This window comes from Toxotes jaculatrix, chromosome 8 (assembly GCF_017976425.1).
Source record: "Toxotes jaculatrix isolate fToxJac2 chromosome 8, fToxJac2.pri, whole genome shotgun sequence".
Taxonomy (NCBI): Eukaryota; Metazoa; Chordata; class Actinopteri; family Toxotidae; genus Toxotes; species Toxotes jaculatrix.
The window spans coordinates 22,281,921-22,298,275 of NC_054401.1; the positions used below are offsets into that span (position 1 = coordinate 22,281,921).

General features: G+C 43.7%; 1 protein-coding gene across 4 annotated transcripts in view; it reads left to right on the forward strand.

Moving 5' to 3' along the window:
- Nucleotides 1-1,552: 1,552 nt before the first annotated feature.
- Nucleotides 1,553-16,355, forward strand: part of rims2a (regulating synaptic membrane exocytosis 2a) — a 132,809-nt gene continuing 118,006 nt past the window's right edge. For all 4 annotated transcript variants that reach the window (XM_041044047.1, XM_041044049.1, XM_041044050.1 and 1 more), the window contains exon 1: nucleotides 1,553-1,734. In XM_041044047.1, coding sequence (XP_040899981.1) covers nucleotides 1,553-1,734 — 182 coding nt within the window. The remainder of the gene's footprint in view (nucleotides 1,735-16,355) is intronic.

Genomic DNA, 16,355 nt, shown 5'->3' on the forward strand with positions numbered 1-16,355 from the left:
ACCACAGCCTGAGAGGGAGAGAGCAAAGGCTGTCTGTGGGAAATAGCTGGGGATCAAGTGGAGGGATTTTTACAAGATGGGAAGACACCTCATGAGTGGCTGTGGACAGGGTTTGCGAATGGGTTGACACAAGATGGTGTAATCAAAGACGGATGGATTTACTTTAAATATATATATTCACATTATAAAAGCTAGAGAATTTTTTATATAATTGATGAAAAAAGTTTGTCAGTTTCAGATTTTGATGTTTTTTTTTGTCAGAGAAGTTCCCCTCCACAGCTCACAGGTCTTGTGTAGCTGTTTGAGCTTTATTTTCTTCCGTTTATCATCACAGAGGGTCTTTCATCAGCTGGCAACAAAGCCAGTGTGTTCAGTGCAAGTGCACACAGCCACACCTGCTGGTAAACTCACTGTCACTAGTCATATTCTGTATTTATCCCCCTGCTTCACATTTTCACCGTGCTCCTGATCTGGCTATGAAATATGCATGAAGCTCTTCCTGCTCACAGAGCTGCTCCAGCTGCACACAGCCTCTCCAGTCCGTGTTTTTGCGGCTGCTGTCTGCCTGCTGTCAATGAACATCCAGCGCGTCCCCTCGGCTTTATTCTTCTACGTGTTTCCCATCGCTCCGCCTCTTCTTCCTATCAGGATTTTTTTTTTTTTTTTGCCTCCTCTCTCTCTCTCTCTCTCTCTCTCTCTCTCTCTCATTCTCTCTCTCTCTCTCTCTCTCTCACTCACTCACTCTCTCTCTCTCTCTCTCTCTCTCTCTCTCTCTCTCTCTCTCTCTCTCTCTCTCTCTCTCCCTCTCATTGCATCCATTTTTGTGCATTTAAGAAATCTCCAAGAATTACCAACCTGGAGGAAAGCGAGCTAACCAGAGTGACAGAGGAGGGTTAAGGACTCCAAACGAAAACAAACAAGGACGGACCGGGCATCTTTTATTCCAGCATGCGAGTGAAACCTTTCTAAAGAATGGCAGCGATGGGTTAGACAGGATTTAACATGACTGCAAAATAAAAGGCAAGAGTTGTTTTCTTCTTCTTCTTCTTTTTGTTTAATCCTCTGTATTTTTTCTACTTTTTATCCCTCGATGGATGGCTTGTGTTTGGAATACCTGAAGGTTGTAACCTACAGCCTGTGCACTCGTGCTTTTACTAAGGGCACCTAGTTCTAATCTTGAGTGTTTTCTCTTTCTGAAAATTTCTTATGTATGTTTTGGCGTTTCAGCCTGCAACAGCCCGGATAGCGCGAGCCCCCTCCGTTTGCAGGCAGCGCTCGGTCGGCTGCAGTGTGTTTGATAACCCTATCATGAGCGTTTAATAGCTGAGGATGAAGCCTGTAATTAATATTTTGACGCTTATTTCTGCAGCACGGTGTAATGTGTGCATGCTGCTCCTAACCGAGATGTCATGCCGTCTGTGAGCCACGGTGCCTCCAGCAAGCCCTCGCGCCAGTTTGAATTTCGACCGCATGAAATGTAAGAAACAAATATCGCCCAGAATGCTGCTGGTTGACGGTGCTTTTCTCGTTTTTTAGCCACTGTGTGTAAAAGATGTCTGCTCCACACGGGCCCCGGGGCGGCCCTGGCCCTGCTGCTGCTGCTGCTGCCTCAGCGGCCGGCGCCATGCCGGAGATGCCGGACCTCAGCCACCTCACCGAGGAGGAGAGGAAGATCATCCTCGGTGTCATGGACCGACAGAAGAAGGAGGAAGCGAAGGAACAGTCGATGTTAAAGTAAGAAAAAGGCGGTGATAGTTCGAGCTGTCGGTGCTGGCGAATAACCCCGGGTGTTTGTGGGTTGTTATTACAGTGTGAATTTCTATTATTGTCTCTCTGTGTGATACTGGTGGGTCATGTTGCCTCTTGACATCCAAGCTAGAGCTTTAATGGTCGACTGGTAGCCGTACTGGGGGGGTAAGGCGGTGGGAGGGGGGCGAAGGTGAGGTGAATCTTCCCCTCGCTTGGTTATCATTTCTCGACTCCTCCTTTAGAAAATACTATGTTTTTTTTAGTAGCTTAGCATCAATTTGTAGTGCGGCACACACTCCAGCATCTTCCCCCGTACTTTGTTGTAGCTACAGCTGTACTATAATGGGCTGGGTTAGCAGCAGCGGGCGCCATTTTCACGTAAAAAGCACGCCAAATTGCTTAACCTTTCCCCACGAACGTCACCGAGATTACACAATATGACACTGGAAAGATCATTTAAGGTGTCCTTTGTGGCGATGGCGCACGCGGGGTGTGTGTGATTTCAACGTTAAAGTCTCGGTAGATCCTGTCCTCAGACCCGTCGCCTCCCCCCCGCACCCCCCACAACCCAACCTCCCTACCCCCTAACACACACCACTCCCCCCCTCCCCTCCCCGCTCCTCTTGTGTACAGATGTCGCTCGGAGCTGTTTCAGCACCACGGCGCTGTCCACTGTAGGGCTTTAGTTTTTAAGGTGGACCGGAGAGTTTCCGCCGTCATGGCTTTAACCTTTTACTGTGTGAGCTGTAACTCTGCTTCACGGTGGAGTACTACACCCCGTCGACTCGCCCTGGTTGTAAAAAAAAAAAAAACACACTCTCGGTTGATGTGTTGTTAATTTAAAAAACAAATGCTTTGACCTTATTTGTGAAGGCAGCCTAACGAAGAGTGAGGGATTTCGGGGTGGTAGCCTTAAACATTTCCATCCTGTTGATTTTTTTTGTAGTTTTCCTTCTTCAATGAAAAGGACGCACATGTTTGCATGCTCACGAGCCAGGAGATGTTGTATTTTCACCATTTTATTTGAATGAATCATAAATATCAGGCTCCATTGTAGGTGATGAGTAAATATATCCAGATTTATGCATGAGATCTCTGGCTGGTTTGCTGGTGCTGCAGCCTCCCAGCGAGTGCCAGTGACTTTAGTGTAAGGTCTGTGTGCCACTATCACTGGGAGCTTTTCAGAGGCATTAGAGCTGTTGTTTTCCATCATCAGGTAAATGTTTGCACTAAGGCAGCATTCCTAATGGAGAGAGAGAGAGAGAGAGAGAGAGAGAGAGAGAGAGAGAGATCTGTGCAATCCCTATCCAGGGCTGCTGCATGATAAACATGACTCATGTACTCCAAGACACGGCTACCTCAGCCGCTGCGGTGCGTGTTGTATGATTCATCCAGGCCTTTTCCGCCTTCCCTTTCCTTCCACTGCCCACCCCTTCCCCTCACCCCCCATTTTCCTTTTCCCCAATAGCTGAGTGTTTTTCCTATTTTTCTTTATCTGAGGTAAAGGAGATTGTCAGTTTTAGTCACTCTTAGTCTCACAGTGATGCCAAAGCCTTGTCGTGACAGACTATGGGCAGAAGAGACTGTTCTTTTTGCCATGGACATGACTGACTGACTGACTGTCTCACCATAATGTTAGGTAACTCTGATTGCAGGCCACATAAGCTGAAGGCATACAAGACGGCGAGAAGTCAAAGAGGCCTTTGTGTGGAACACTTGCGTCCTCATTTGCATAAGAATTATGTTTCCAGTATGGCCTCTCTGCTGCACACCCCAGTTACCTGGGGTTTTATCTCACCAAGCGTCTGTACACAACATCTGACAAAGGCCATGGAGTTAATACCAAGGCCTGGCTGCCACCAGTTTTCTTGTTTGTTTCGACATTCTGATTAGACCTCCTGATCCCTTTGTGGCCTGGTAGTAAAGTTTTCTTTCAATTGTTCATACAGCAAAGCCATACCGGTTTGGTTTGAATGTGCTCTGTCTATACATACAAGGTGACTCATCATGAGTCATCAAAACAGTAAATCCCCACTTTCTTTACCTATGAATCACACAAGCATAACATATCCTGAAGCAGCATTAATTCGCTCAGCCCTGGCATAGGTACAACTGCAGCGGATTAGCTTGTCATTGGATGGTTCGTAGCATTTTCAGCAGTGTCGGAAACTAACACCCACACTGCAACATCCAACCCTATACCCCGTGCGTCTGCGCTGTCACGGTCCAATCCCACGGCGGCTTTGGACGACTGTTTGGGAAAGTGGCATTTTGAACATCGAAGTGTGTAATCTAACAGAGGGAATCCTGGGAGGATGGAGGGATAGAGAAGAGAGAGGGAGAGAGAGAGAGAGAGAGAGAGAGAGAGAGAGAGAGAGAGAGAGAGAGAAGCCTCCAGCTGCAGGGCTTGCCAACTTGCTGTCATCTCACTGGAGGTGCTACAGAGAGCGTGGATGGAAATCCAGCGCTGCTGACTCGCATGTAATTAGCTACTCTCACTTAGGCTGCTGAAGCAGGCCCGTGTATGTGTGTGTCTGAATGTAGAAAATCTGCTGCACCAATGAGAAGTCGATTTCTTGAAGTCCGTAAGGCGGCGCTCATTCTTAGATTTCTCTCCAGGAAAGCTCCTCAAAGATACAGTCAAAAAAGTATGTTTAGTTCAGAATCTTAACATTTCTACGCACAAAAGCAGGCTCTCCATGCATCAGTGAGTCCCTGAGCAGTACAGCAGTGATGGTTATGGGACACCCACCCCCTCTCACCCAGACACTGTGTATCCTACAGGCAAGCATCAGCTGCCTGCGATGGGGTGACCCACAGAACGCCTGGGGCTCCACTTCTCCTTTCTCCCTGCTCCTCCAGACCTCCAGGGCCACTTGCTGGTTCTGCTTGGTGGCTAAGAGGCGAGAGCGTGGACGGGTCAGGAGGGGATAGTGACGTTCTCTACCCTAACGCTGACTTTCTCATTCACATTTCTACCCTCTATCACTATTTTGTTGTTTCTATTTCTCTCGCTCCAAATAGCAGCACCTGTATTTTAAAGGCATGAGCTAATATTCGAGCATTAACATACACATACAGTATACACATACTCACCGCAGAAAGATGAACTGTGACCTTTAGGTGATAATTACGATATATTTTGCTTTCCTTCCACTTTAAAGACTAACTTTCCAATAAATATCCCAGTTCCTCCTCTTGCCTCTAACAGTGTTCAACTCATGGATCGGGGGACTGTGTCATTCGCTTAGGGACCTCCTTTGACAGTGCTAATTATACTAGCTGCCTTCTATGAGGGACTCCCACTGAGATGCAGCTATTCCAGGGCACTGAGGTGTCTGCTGGCAATAGAATGTATATTATACTCAGTGTGACTGTGTTGGAAGAGACAGATTTAAAAAAAAAAAGTCAGAATTAAAGCATCCAAGGCTGAGATGTCCTGAGTTTTAGTCCAAAAAATGGGTCACGCTCTAAAAACACTGTAGAGATTTGTAGTCTCTAAAACCAAGCCGAGGTAACCCTGATGACGTCATAGGGGTTATTTTTTTCGGACTTTCAAAAACTCCTTCCAGAGCCACAGAAGACACTATACAACTGTTTTCACAGGATGAGGAACGAGTAAACTGATCCCGATGTGTAACACTGGAGGAGCGTTTCAGCCTTATTGCCCAGCTCTGTTTTTAATATCACGCTGTTGCTATGTATACTGTTACTACATCATTATTGTTTACACTACTACACTGCACTGGGCATCGAGAGGTAACAGTGATGAGAGAGATATTAATTATTTGATCAGGACATTTCATAATGAATATAATTTTAGAGTAGCTTACATGGTAAACAGGGACACATAGTCTGATGTATCATGTTCCTGGTTAGCATGTAGCACAGCTATGGCGAGAGGTATACGTGTTGGTGTATGTATGTTCAACATGAGGAGCATTGACCTAGAATTAGCTTTGATTGATCACATCCCATTTCCTTTTTCTGTTACTCCCTCCCATTCCCCTATCCCACAACACATATGTGCACTCAAACACCTCGTCCCCCCGTCCTGGTCATTTATCTGATAGTGCTAGAGAGCTCAGTGCACCAGCTGGGGTCAGAGCTGCAGAGAGGCCCTGTGTCCCTGGAGGTTATAGAGTCTCTGCCCCTCTAAGAGAGTTGTAGTGGTGGTGTGCTGCACACACACATTTCAGGGGTCTAAGAGTCTGATATTCCTATCATAATATACTTCCTTTAAAGTATGAACAGACAGTAGTAAGTGATAATTGGGGCACAATAAGGGACCGGATAAAACATTAGATAAACACATTAGACTCAGTGACCACAACACAATCAGTGAAACTTGTGGACAACCTAGAGACAACCCAGAGAAAACACACTGTGTCAGTTCTGCAAACAAAAGCTAGAGGCAGAGCATCACTTCCTGGTACACTGTAGTCTGTATGAAGAAAGGAGAAGCAAGTACTTAGCAAGTAGTAAAAAATCTGTCAGACCAAAACAAGGAATTGAACCAACACTCAATCAAATTGTATCTGTGTAACACAGCATAATGTTATTTAGTGGATAGTATTGTATGGCATATTTATTGTAGTAATACAGTGTAGTTTTCTTCTTACAGTCTAAATGATTACACTTAGATTACAAACTGTGTAAAATCTGCTGTTCTGTTTATGCCAATAAAGCAAATTTAAATTAAAAAAAATCAGAGAGAGAGAGAGAGAAACAGAGGGAGAGAGACCTATGGTTGTGAAATGAGGCGAGGTAATGTTCAGAATCTTCCCACTGGACATTATACAGTATATACATATATATATACACACACACACACTCTCTCTCTCTCTCTTGCTCCCCCTGCCTTTCTCTTGTTCCCTTAGCTCACTCACCCATGTTCACTCGCCTTCCCATGCAAAGAGCAGATTCTGTCATGAGCATCGTTCTAGAGACTCCCATCCCCCATCACTTTCCCCAAGGGAAAGAGAGAGAGAGAGAGAGAGAGAGAGAGAGAGAGAGAGAGAGAGAGAGAGAGAGAGAGAGAGAGAGAAGGAAGAGTGGATGCTGTCTTGACTCTATAAAGCAGAACACACGCCAAATGAATACATCACCATGCTAATTAAAGTAACAATGTGTTTTGGTTATGGAAGGCTGGCATGCTGTCAAGTAGTTTGACTTAGCTGGACAGGAAATCTAGTTCAGCACAACTGCCATAATTAAAATAATACAGAATACATCAAATCATAGGTTTACAAGTTTCTCATAAGCTGTGCAGAAGTGAAGCTGCACTTGTGTTTGGTTCTCTCGAATCCCTCTACCTTTACATTTCAACCTTTAACCTACTGTATCTGTCAAATTGCCCTGTACTTGCCTGTGCATTTTTATCTCAGTGCATCTAATCCTAAACCTCTCTACGTTTGCCTCTCAGTGGGTTTTATCCCACACCTGTCCTTCCCAGTTGGTCAAAGAGCCTGAATACAGGCCAGTTTTCTTCACAGTCATAATCACAGTGTTAATATTTCCTTTAATGGATAAGGATTGTGTTCTTCAACAAAGTGTCCAACTCTCAATTCTGTCTGTCTGCAGCAACTGATGAATTTTAGTCTTATATCTAACATATAAGTGTAATGCTCTCTCTTAGTCTTCACCAACTTCAAAGAAATAAACTTTGGTGTCTTTAGCTGTTAAATGCACAAAACTAAAACCATGAGCTAAAAGACACTAATGCGCTCTATAGAGCTCAGGTGAACTGTAGGACTGGATTACAGATCTCCGTGGGTTAGTCACCAAAAGTAAAATGTTTCATATTTGACCTATACAGTATAGTATAGTATTTAAAGCACCGGGAACATGTATGTGGTTTTTCTCTAAAAGAAAAGTCAACATATCACCCAGTGCAACAGTGTGGCTTGATGTGTTTTTAATAGTAGGTAGTAGGAAAAAACCTTTGCTACACAGGTAATACTTTTTAGTAAGATCTATACATTGTTGGTTTCAGTCTTTTCTTAGGATGTGAGAGTGAAGAAAAATATTGAATATTAATCTGTCTTATGTCCTAAGTCACTTACTAGATTTAGGCTGGGTGAGAAATGAAAGGAGAGGACACTTGAGGATAAGCTGGGAAGGGAGAGGAGAGGGCAGTGTGATACGAAAGTGTAGGACAGGTTAACATAGGAAAGAGAGGAAATGAGAAGGGACGAGGAGGCGAGAAGAGAAGAGAGGACAGGAAAGGAGAAGAGAACATCAGAGAGAAAATGAGAGGAGAGACAGTGACGTCTGAGATGCTATCAGGTCTCATTGCTGATATGACAGCCTTAGTCCCCATTGACAGAGCAATCATCCTGCCATCTCCCATAGCCTGCTATTCTCCTGTGTGGCACAGCACAGCACTGGGCTCTATTGTCTTTCAGGGCTTTGTTCTAAATAACATCTGCATTCGTCAGCAGAGGTTTTATTCTCTTCTGGGCTCTTATCCCTCAAGCAGAGTTTGAAGGGATTTTCCTGCCCCTGGCTGCACAATTTGAAATGCCCTTGGTGAAAAATGACAGAAGGCAAATGTTTTACAATGAGCTTGTGGTATCTAGTACAAGGTCTGTTGTATATTTATAGAACTTATAATACAGTGTTACACTGCAGCAGAGGAAGATTCTTTTTTTTTTTTACTACATTTGTTAACTAATTAGTCAACAGTGCCTCAAGCAGCAGTAATGTTTTTGGATAATTGACCGTATTTAAGCCCTTACATGTTGGAGTGGTAAAATCATAAGCTGATAGCTGACATAATAATGTGGCCAGTTCAAATCTGGGGATCAGGAAGTACTATGTTTACCTGAGTGTGCATGTGAAAATGCATTTGAAGAATTTGATGTAATGGATGAACTGATGTGAAAGAGTACTTGAGTGCAACATTAGCTAGCAATATTAGCAACTAGTGATCCTGGACTGAGTCAGCACAGAATCCAACTACAGATCCACTACTGGCACATCTGGCCTGTTATTACATAAGCTTCCTAGCATGCTGTGCAAGAGTAGCCTGGATGAGACTGACACAATGCAATAGAAATGCAGACAGACAGAGGTGAATTGTACTTTATAAAGGGGAAAAACAAAAAAGAAGATGAATAGATAAATAAATAGAAAATTCAAAATGTAGCCACAGCCAGCGAGAGCAAAGAGAGTTGAAATGTGAGAGTGAAAGGCACCAAGAAGGGGCCTCTTTATCACTTTTATTGCCCATCCCCCGTCCCCATTCACCCTGAGCAGAGTCAATGCAGAGGAAGATATACAGCATCTGACCCTGTAAGGGAAGCCCAGTGCTTCTGGGGAACATATGTGCCTGCTATAGTGTAGCTGACGGCGTTGATGTTAAATGTATCTCTAAAAACCCTGGGGTAGTGTGACGATGTGGTTGAAACAAATTCATCTCAACACACTTATGGGCTTTACATTACACTCACTAATTGAAGAAGCAAAACAGGTAATATATCTGATTTTTCGACCTGTAAAGGGAAGGCTGCGGGACAGGTGCTGTGTTAGTGTAGATAGCTAGTGAGGTGTGGTGCCACTTCTCTCCCCTGTGACATTCCCTCAGGGTTTGTTTTATGATTGTTGAACCCTGAACCAGAAAGGTCTCCAACCACATGCCCCGAAGGGCCCACATCGTCCAGGTTTTCATTTAGACTCAATTACACCAGTTAGTTCTTATTGTGGATGATTTCTGAATCTGCAAACTCACTTAACTGCTGGACATCAGCAAAGTGTAGCTTTATATGTTTTTTTCTCTTAGCATGTGTGTGTCCGTTCATAGCACAGCAGTTAATGCAACCAGAGAATATTTACTGTTAAAGTCTGTAGATGTACTGTGAGCAGTGAGAGAGAGAGTGAGAGACACAGAGATTACCTGGACAGAGAAAGCGAGAGACAGTTACGAGGCTGCTGAATGGCTAAAGGTGGAACGTGGCACCGGGTCATCTCAAGCTGATCACGCTCAGAGAGTGCGAACCCTCATGCTGTTCATTGGACTATTAATAGTGGAGACATTCAGCTTTCTGCAGTGGGCGGCAAGCAGCCAGGCATTTAAACAGGCAGAAAAGCCTGGGGTCATTTAGGCGTCCAGGAAAGCCTGGCAGCAAGGCAAAGAGGCTCACAGGACAAGTTCCCACCAACAATAAGACAGAAGACCTCCACATAAAGATAGAGTAAATTTAGTTTCATTTTCATTAACAGATATCATGAAAGTGCTCTGTAAGTGAGAATTCACTCCAGAAAATTTGCTTTGGTAAAAAAAAAAACATGTTTGATTTTAATAATTTATTTGATAAAAAATAGGCTCAGTTTGATAAATATTATCATTGTTAATCACAGCTCTGTCTGCCATGTATCATCATAGTTTGTGTTGTTGTGTCTCATCCCAGTCTGATTTTGATTTACAAAATCAGCACACTTATTTATTAGATTATCATTTCATTTCAAGAGGTGCAGCAAAAACAAATGAGTGTATTTGCCACAGCTTCTGCTAAAATTGATCTAATAATCTGGACACTCATCCACTCTCTTCCCCTTGTTTGTCTGGTGTGAATCACAGACGCAGTAGGTGGAGCAGATATGCCTTTGTTGGTTACCAAATTATTAATCTTGTGAAGAGATTTATTTAAGAGCAAATCTATATTCATTTAATCAAGTCGAAACTCAAACTCGCAGTATAACAGCAAAACGTTTTAACTAATCTCTCAGTAAGATAGCTGCTAACAGCTAAAGTTGTCACAACAGCCCTATAAGCATACTGACATAAACACATAAGCTCAAGTGAATGTTGCTGCTACTGGAAGAAGTTCTCTCTTCTGTAAGTTTTTTAGACTAGGACACAACTTGAGTAAAGTTAGACACACTCCTCAATGCAAGCTCACATATTTAATGTGGGCCACCTTAATAAGTCCTTTTTTTTGGTAAACTAAAACCCAAAATAAGCTGGTTTTCAGGTTGCAGATTCTCAAAAAGAGGCATGAAACAGCACAGACCCTTGTTATGATTTTTGTCCTAGATTCTGAACCCGAGGTGGGAGTGAAACTAAGTAGCGTGTTACTAAGTAACACGTTACTAAGTAACATGTTGAGTTTTGCTACAAATTCAAATTATAATATTGCTGCTAACACATATGGATGTTAAAAATGAAAAGAAAGCATGTGATAAAATGACTTTTTAATAGCCTTCAGTCCAGATGCTTTGCTCAGTGTGTGAGCTGGTATATTTACTAGCGGTAGTTTACACAGGGCGCACTAATCTCTCCTTCCCTGTGTCTGTTTGTGTGTCTGTCCATGCTCTGCTCATTCAAGACTCAGCTGGTTGGAGCAGGTGCAAGCTGGTGACACAAACACGTGCATGCTGCCCAGCCGGTGCTTCTAATGCGCCTTTGTGTGACCAAAAACTGAAACCAGCTAGTGCTTTCTATAAACAAATGCAACCGCCCTCTATTCATCTGCCACACGCACAGAGACGTAGTACACTCAGTGAAACACACACACACATTAGCTCCGTAGAGGCCTCACAGCTAGACAGTGGAATTTATTATGTAATGATTGGTGCAGTGATTCTGTTGGGAAACTTTACATTTGCTTATGCAATCCCTGCTCAATTCATAGTTTTTAAAAAAAAATATCATAGAATTTTGATTTGCTGTGAAACTTCTTGCCTTTAATACTGTATTTTTTTTTTTACATTTAATTTCCTGTTTACCTGTTTACTCTGCACATAATTTCTATTCCAGCATTCATTGCTCTCTTGTGCCCTCATAACTCTCCCCTTATCATTTTGAAGTGAAGTGGTTATTGTTCTTAGACGTGTAGCAGGGCTCGGGAGTTGTAGTGGTGCACCGGTGTTGTAGTCCTTTACGTGTAGAGTAGATGCTGCTGTAGGTAGATTACAGAAGCAACCGACTGACATAAATAGAGGAGGATAAAGAGCAACCGTTTTCATGACGTCACTAATGCAGCCATGGCCCTTATATAAATCCACTGTTTGAACACTACACACAGGCACTACCATGTAACCTACACTAGGACATACTGTACAGCATATAGACCACTGCTCACACTGCCTCGGGTTGAAGGTGGCTTTGTGGGAGCTTTAAGTGCATTATTCCAGAGATTCAGTGTTTGTATGTGTGCATGTATGTTCACGGTTGCTCGGTTTGTGTAGTCTAGCGTGCGCTACAGTAGCAAGCATGAAAATAACAGTAAAGAAGCCTGTTTTTCATCCCCATCATCTGACACTGATCAGGAGACAGAGAGAGTCAATGTTGTGATCCCGGGATCGTGCTCCTCGACCGAAGTCTGATGGAGGATCTCCCGCTAATCCCTTAATATCACTCGTCCCACTGAGATACTGCTGCCATCGCCATGGTGATGATACTGAGATGGCCTGGATGTGTAGTAGTGGAACAAGGGAGGGAGCCGGGAGGGGGTTGGTGGAGGAGAGTTGCCGCACAGATACACAGAAATCCTGCTTTGTGAAACATAAATACAATCATTTGAAGTAGTATCTCAAGGAAGGAAATGCAGGCATTTAAAGTCACCAGGCATCAGGCCATGAGGAGGAGGGGGAGCTGGCTCTGTTTGTTGTAGACGATGAGTAGAAGCTGGTTGCCTTGAGTTCGAGTGGGCGGCCGTTTGGATGGTTGGTCGGCTGGTTGGCTTTAAATCTGTGCAGAGAAGCGGCTAATGCAAGGGAATCCTTTGATTTGGGAGTTTACAGCTGCCAAAGTCAAACTTATCTTTCTGCCACTGGACAGATGTTGAGAGCCATCAAGTTCAAGTTAATTTCAGCCGGACAGTAGTGTGGTCACATCTGTTTATTTGACTGAACGTGCCAATCTCAATGCCACAAAGGCCTCATGGTTTGTCTTGTGTAGATTTTGCATGATAGGGTAACCTCATGAGGCACCGGATACAATTCCAGGCTCTGCAACATCAAATGGCATCTACAGCAATATTTTTTGCAGTGACGGGTGTAGTCTGTATGCAGCGAGGTGATATCAGATTGCCCCTGTGCTTGTCTGCCTGTGTACACTGTATGCAGTTTAGTTAAGCGAGCTAATAGTGACGTGCTGTAGCGATGAATTGGGACAGGAAGGAGTAGAGCAGGCCGGGCCAACAATAGGCAGGGTATCTATTACCTCTCTATTGTTAGCCATGGCCAGGCTATTATTATAGCCCTGAGTGAGACACAGATAGCTGACTGCAGTTTCAGTACAGCCCACCTACTGCTCCCAGTCAGGAACAGCAACATCATCTTGGTGTTTTCTATGTGTTTGAGGATGGAACTGATGGGAGTTGAGCTGAGGGCAAAGTTTGGAATATGATCATGATTATCACTACTACTTCTACAATTTTTTTTTCTGTCAGTGCTCTTAGTAAGTCTTATAAGATTAAGCTCAAGATGTTCCAGTTATTGGATAGTCCCTCACCAGGGAAACCAGGAGGAAAGGCTGAAACTAGGCTTTTTCTGACTATGAGACTGGAAATAATATGGCAATAGGAAAGACTGGACAGAATCGGTGTTGGAGAGTTTGGTTTGATGGCTCACACCCGTGTAATATAGGGTTAGAGGAGGACATGGAGCTGCATTCAGCAGTCACTGTCTGGCTATTGGAGCTGGAGATCGGGCTAATGCAGAGGGCGGTGACCTGACCGCGGTGGGGGTGAAGGCTGAGTTTCTGGAGTATTCCCAGTGGAGCTGTTCAGCAGTGTATGGGAGGAGTTGTGACGTTAGCATGGGACAATGTCAGCTGCCAAGAAAATGCTGAGCACAGCCAGAATAAAATGTATCTGTGTCAGGATGAATAAAATGGGCTGACAGGAGAAGCAACCAGCATTCACATACAAAGAGAGACGTGTTTGCGCACACACCATTAGCCCTGCAAAAAAGCACATATGTGCGAGATACATGTATCACTACATCTGACTAAATGTTGCTCATGTAGTGGCTATGTTTTCTGTTGTTTAATAAAGGAAATGTATTAAAATGATCATTGTACATATGTTTCCTGTAAGCCTTTGCATGGAAATACACTTGTGAATGTGTGGGCTGCTGGGTGATTAGCTGACTCTTTGCCACTTGGAAATCTCTCAGGAGGGAAGATATGGAGCAGCTCAATTGAATCCTGGCAGGTAATCTAAGGAAACAGATGGATTTTAGTTATATTTGGCAGCAGATTAGCCACTTCCCCGTTGCTCAGAGAAATCTGCTGTTGCCAACTCCTGTTTGACAATCTGAATATTAGTCCTTGGTCAGGAGGTCTGGCTTGTGCACTGTTAGATTGCCTATTCTGATGAGTGTGCCCCACGGATTCAATCCTATCTGTGCTTTCTAAGGCCCAGCTGTGGTAGCTGGCCAACCCTTCCACACCGAGGCGGTTGCCCTGTCTCTGTCCCTCCTGCTTTGCCTATCGTGCCGTGCCAGCGCAAAGTGCCAGAGGAAGTTATCAGCGCTCTATCCCCTACCCCTAATCCTTCTTTTAGGTGGAGAGAAAGTGTTAAGTAGCACTTCTCCTGGCATTTATTGAAGAGCTAGAACGAACAGGTGTCACAAGACCTAATCGTCTGTCTTTAAATAAGCTACTATTTTTAGTGCACTCTCTCGTTTTCTGGGAGATTTGCAGGTAATGTACAGTAGAAGTGGTACAATGGGGGATTTCTGTTTTATATATCCTGCAGGGATATTGCTGACATGGTCATACACTGTGTATGTTGATTTTCCTTATGTGGCTGACTGAAGTACAGTCACTCTGCAGTGGTTTTTGGGGCAATGTGATGTGGTTGGAGTCTCTGTTGAATTTTGCAGAAATGACGTCTTTCTTCCCACTAACCATCCAACTTCTCATTATTCAGTGTAATTTCCACATCTGGATAAGTCTTTACACATAATATAACATAACATAACATGGGCATTATTACACATTGTACACACTGCATTATTAATGGTTTGGTTTGATTGTATTCTCTAATAAACAACCTATAGAAAACATCAAATATTTCTATATGTTAAATAGATATATCAAATTGTACAAATTACACATCATACTGGAATACTATGCACATTCTCTGACTTCTTCACCTTCCATTTCCTTTGATAAAAAGCTCTTACACCTGTTTTTAATATCTCACATCACCTGGTCCCACACGTTAAATCACATACATGATGGGTTGTGCTGTGGGAATATGAATATTCACAAATATCACTTCAAGTACTAACTTTACTCATTAGAACAGAAATACTGCTGACTCTTCATGGCTTACCTTAGCTGTGGTCTCTGTGGTGGCACACCAGTATATTTTATGTTACTATTCTGTGTGGGAGTCAGTCAGCACTGAAAGTTAAACAGTAGGGTGTGCAGGCAGGGGAGGGGCAGGTCACACACACACACACACACACACACACAGAGAAGGAGAGAGAGAGAGAGAGAGAGAGAGAGAGAGAGAGAGAGAGAGAGAGAGAGAGAGAGAGAGAACACAGACTGAGTCAAGTCCGAGTCAAAACGCCCCTGAGACTGAGACCAAGTCCAAGATCTTTAAAAAACATTTAGAGTCTGAGACTGGACTCCTGCTAAGGCTGGCTGTTTTTTTTTTTACTGTGCCTCCGTTGCAGGTGATAATGAGAAATCCTTTCCTACGTGATGCACCATCATATAGCCTATGCTGCACTGATGGGCCTATAACTTTTGTGTCGTGCTGTTATGGTCAAGCCAAGGACAGAATTCAGCAGTGCCACAGCCTCCAGTGAGAGTTTTCCCTGCAGATCTCTTGCCTCTGAGTGATTTCAGACAGACATTAACCTCCTCTCCTGGCAGTACTGACTGGCTGGGATGGTGTTAATGATGTATGTAGTTGGTATTTACCCACTGAGCCAGATTACTCCCTTATGATCCAATTATCACTCAGTCTGTAGTAGACTCAGAGGGCCTGCAGGGTCACTGCTTAGCCATGAGATCCTCTATGACAGATTTCTACTCTAGTGTTGATGCCAAGACAAGGCTGCATCTCGCTATCTGTTTAAAAACTGTCGAGCACTGTGGGATGCCAATACTGTACTCTAAAATCATCAGAGGAAGCATTTGAAACTTTTCACAGGACTGTGTCAGCCTGGCCTGTACTCTACAAGAATGTTCTGAGTGGAAAAAGATCTGGCAAAGACACTTTTTGAATTACTTTGATCATTACAGTCCTTAAAATAAGAATACTGTTAATTCTCCATCTTCATGTCATGAGCAAACAAACTCAGTGATGCATGCAGATGTAGACGTACCGTGGAGACAGCTTCACATCACTCTAACTAACGGGGTTTTCCACGAGCCTACACTCACTTTTTGAGGGATATTTAGCTGTTGAGTTGTGAGCCGTGCTCAGGCTTGTTTTCTTCTGTTGGCTGATAATCAGTGAAATGTCACACTTTCCCTGAGGAGTACGTCTCACCATATCTCTACTGTTCTCAGCTGTACCATCAACATCTGGCGGACATTCGAGAAGGAAATATAAAGCCAGAGTTTACTTGAATACAAGATTAGAATGAGAGAGACTTGCTGGAGCGACGGATTGGGCAGGCCTGGTACACTTTGG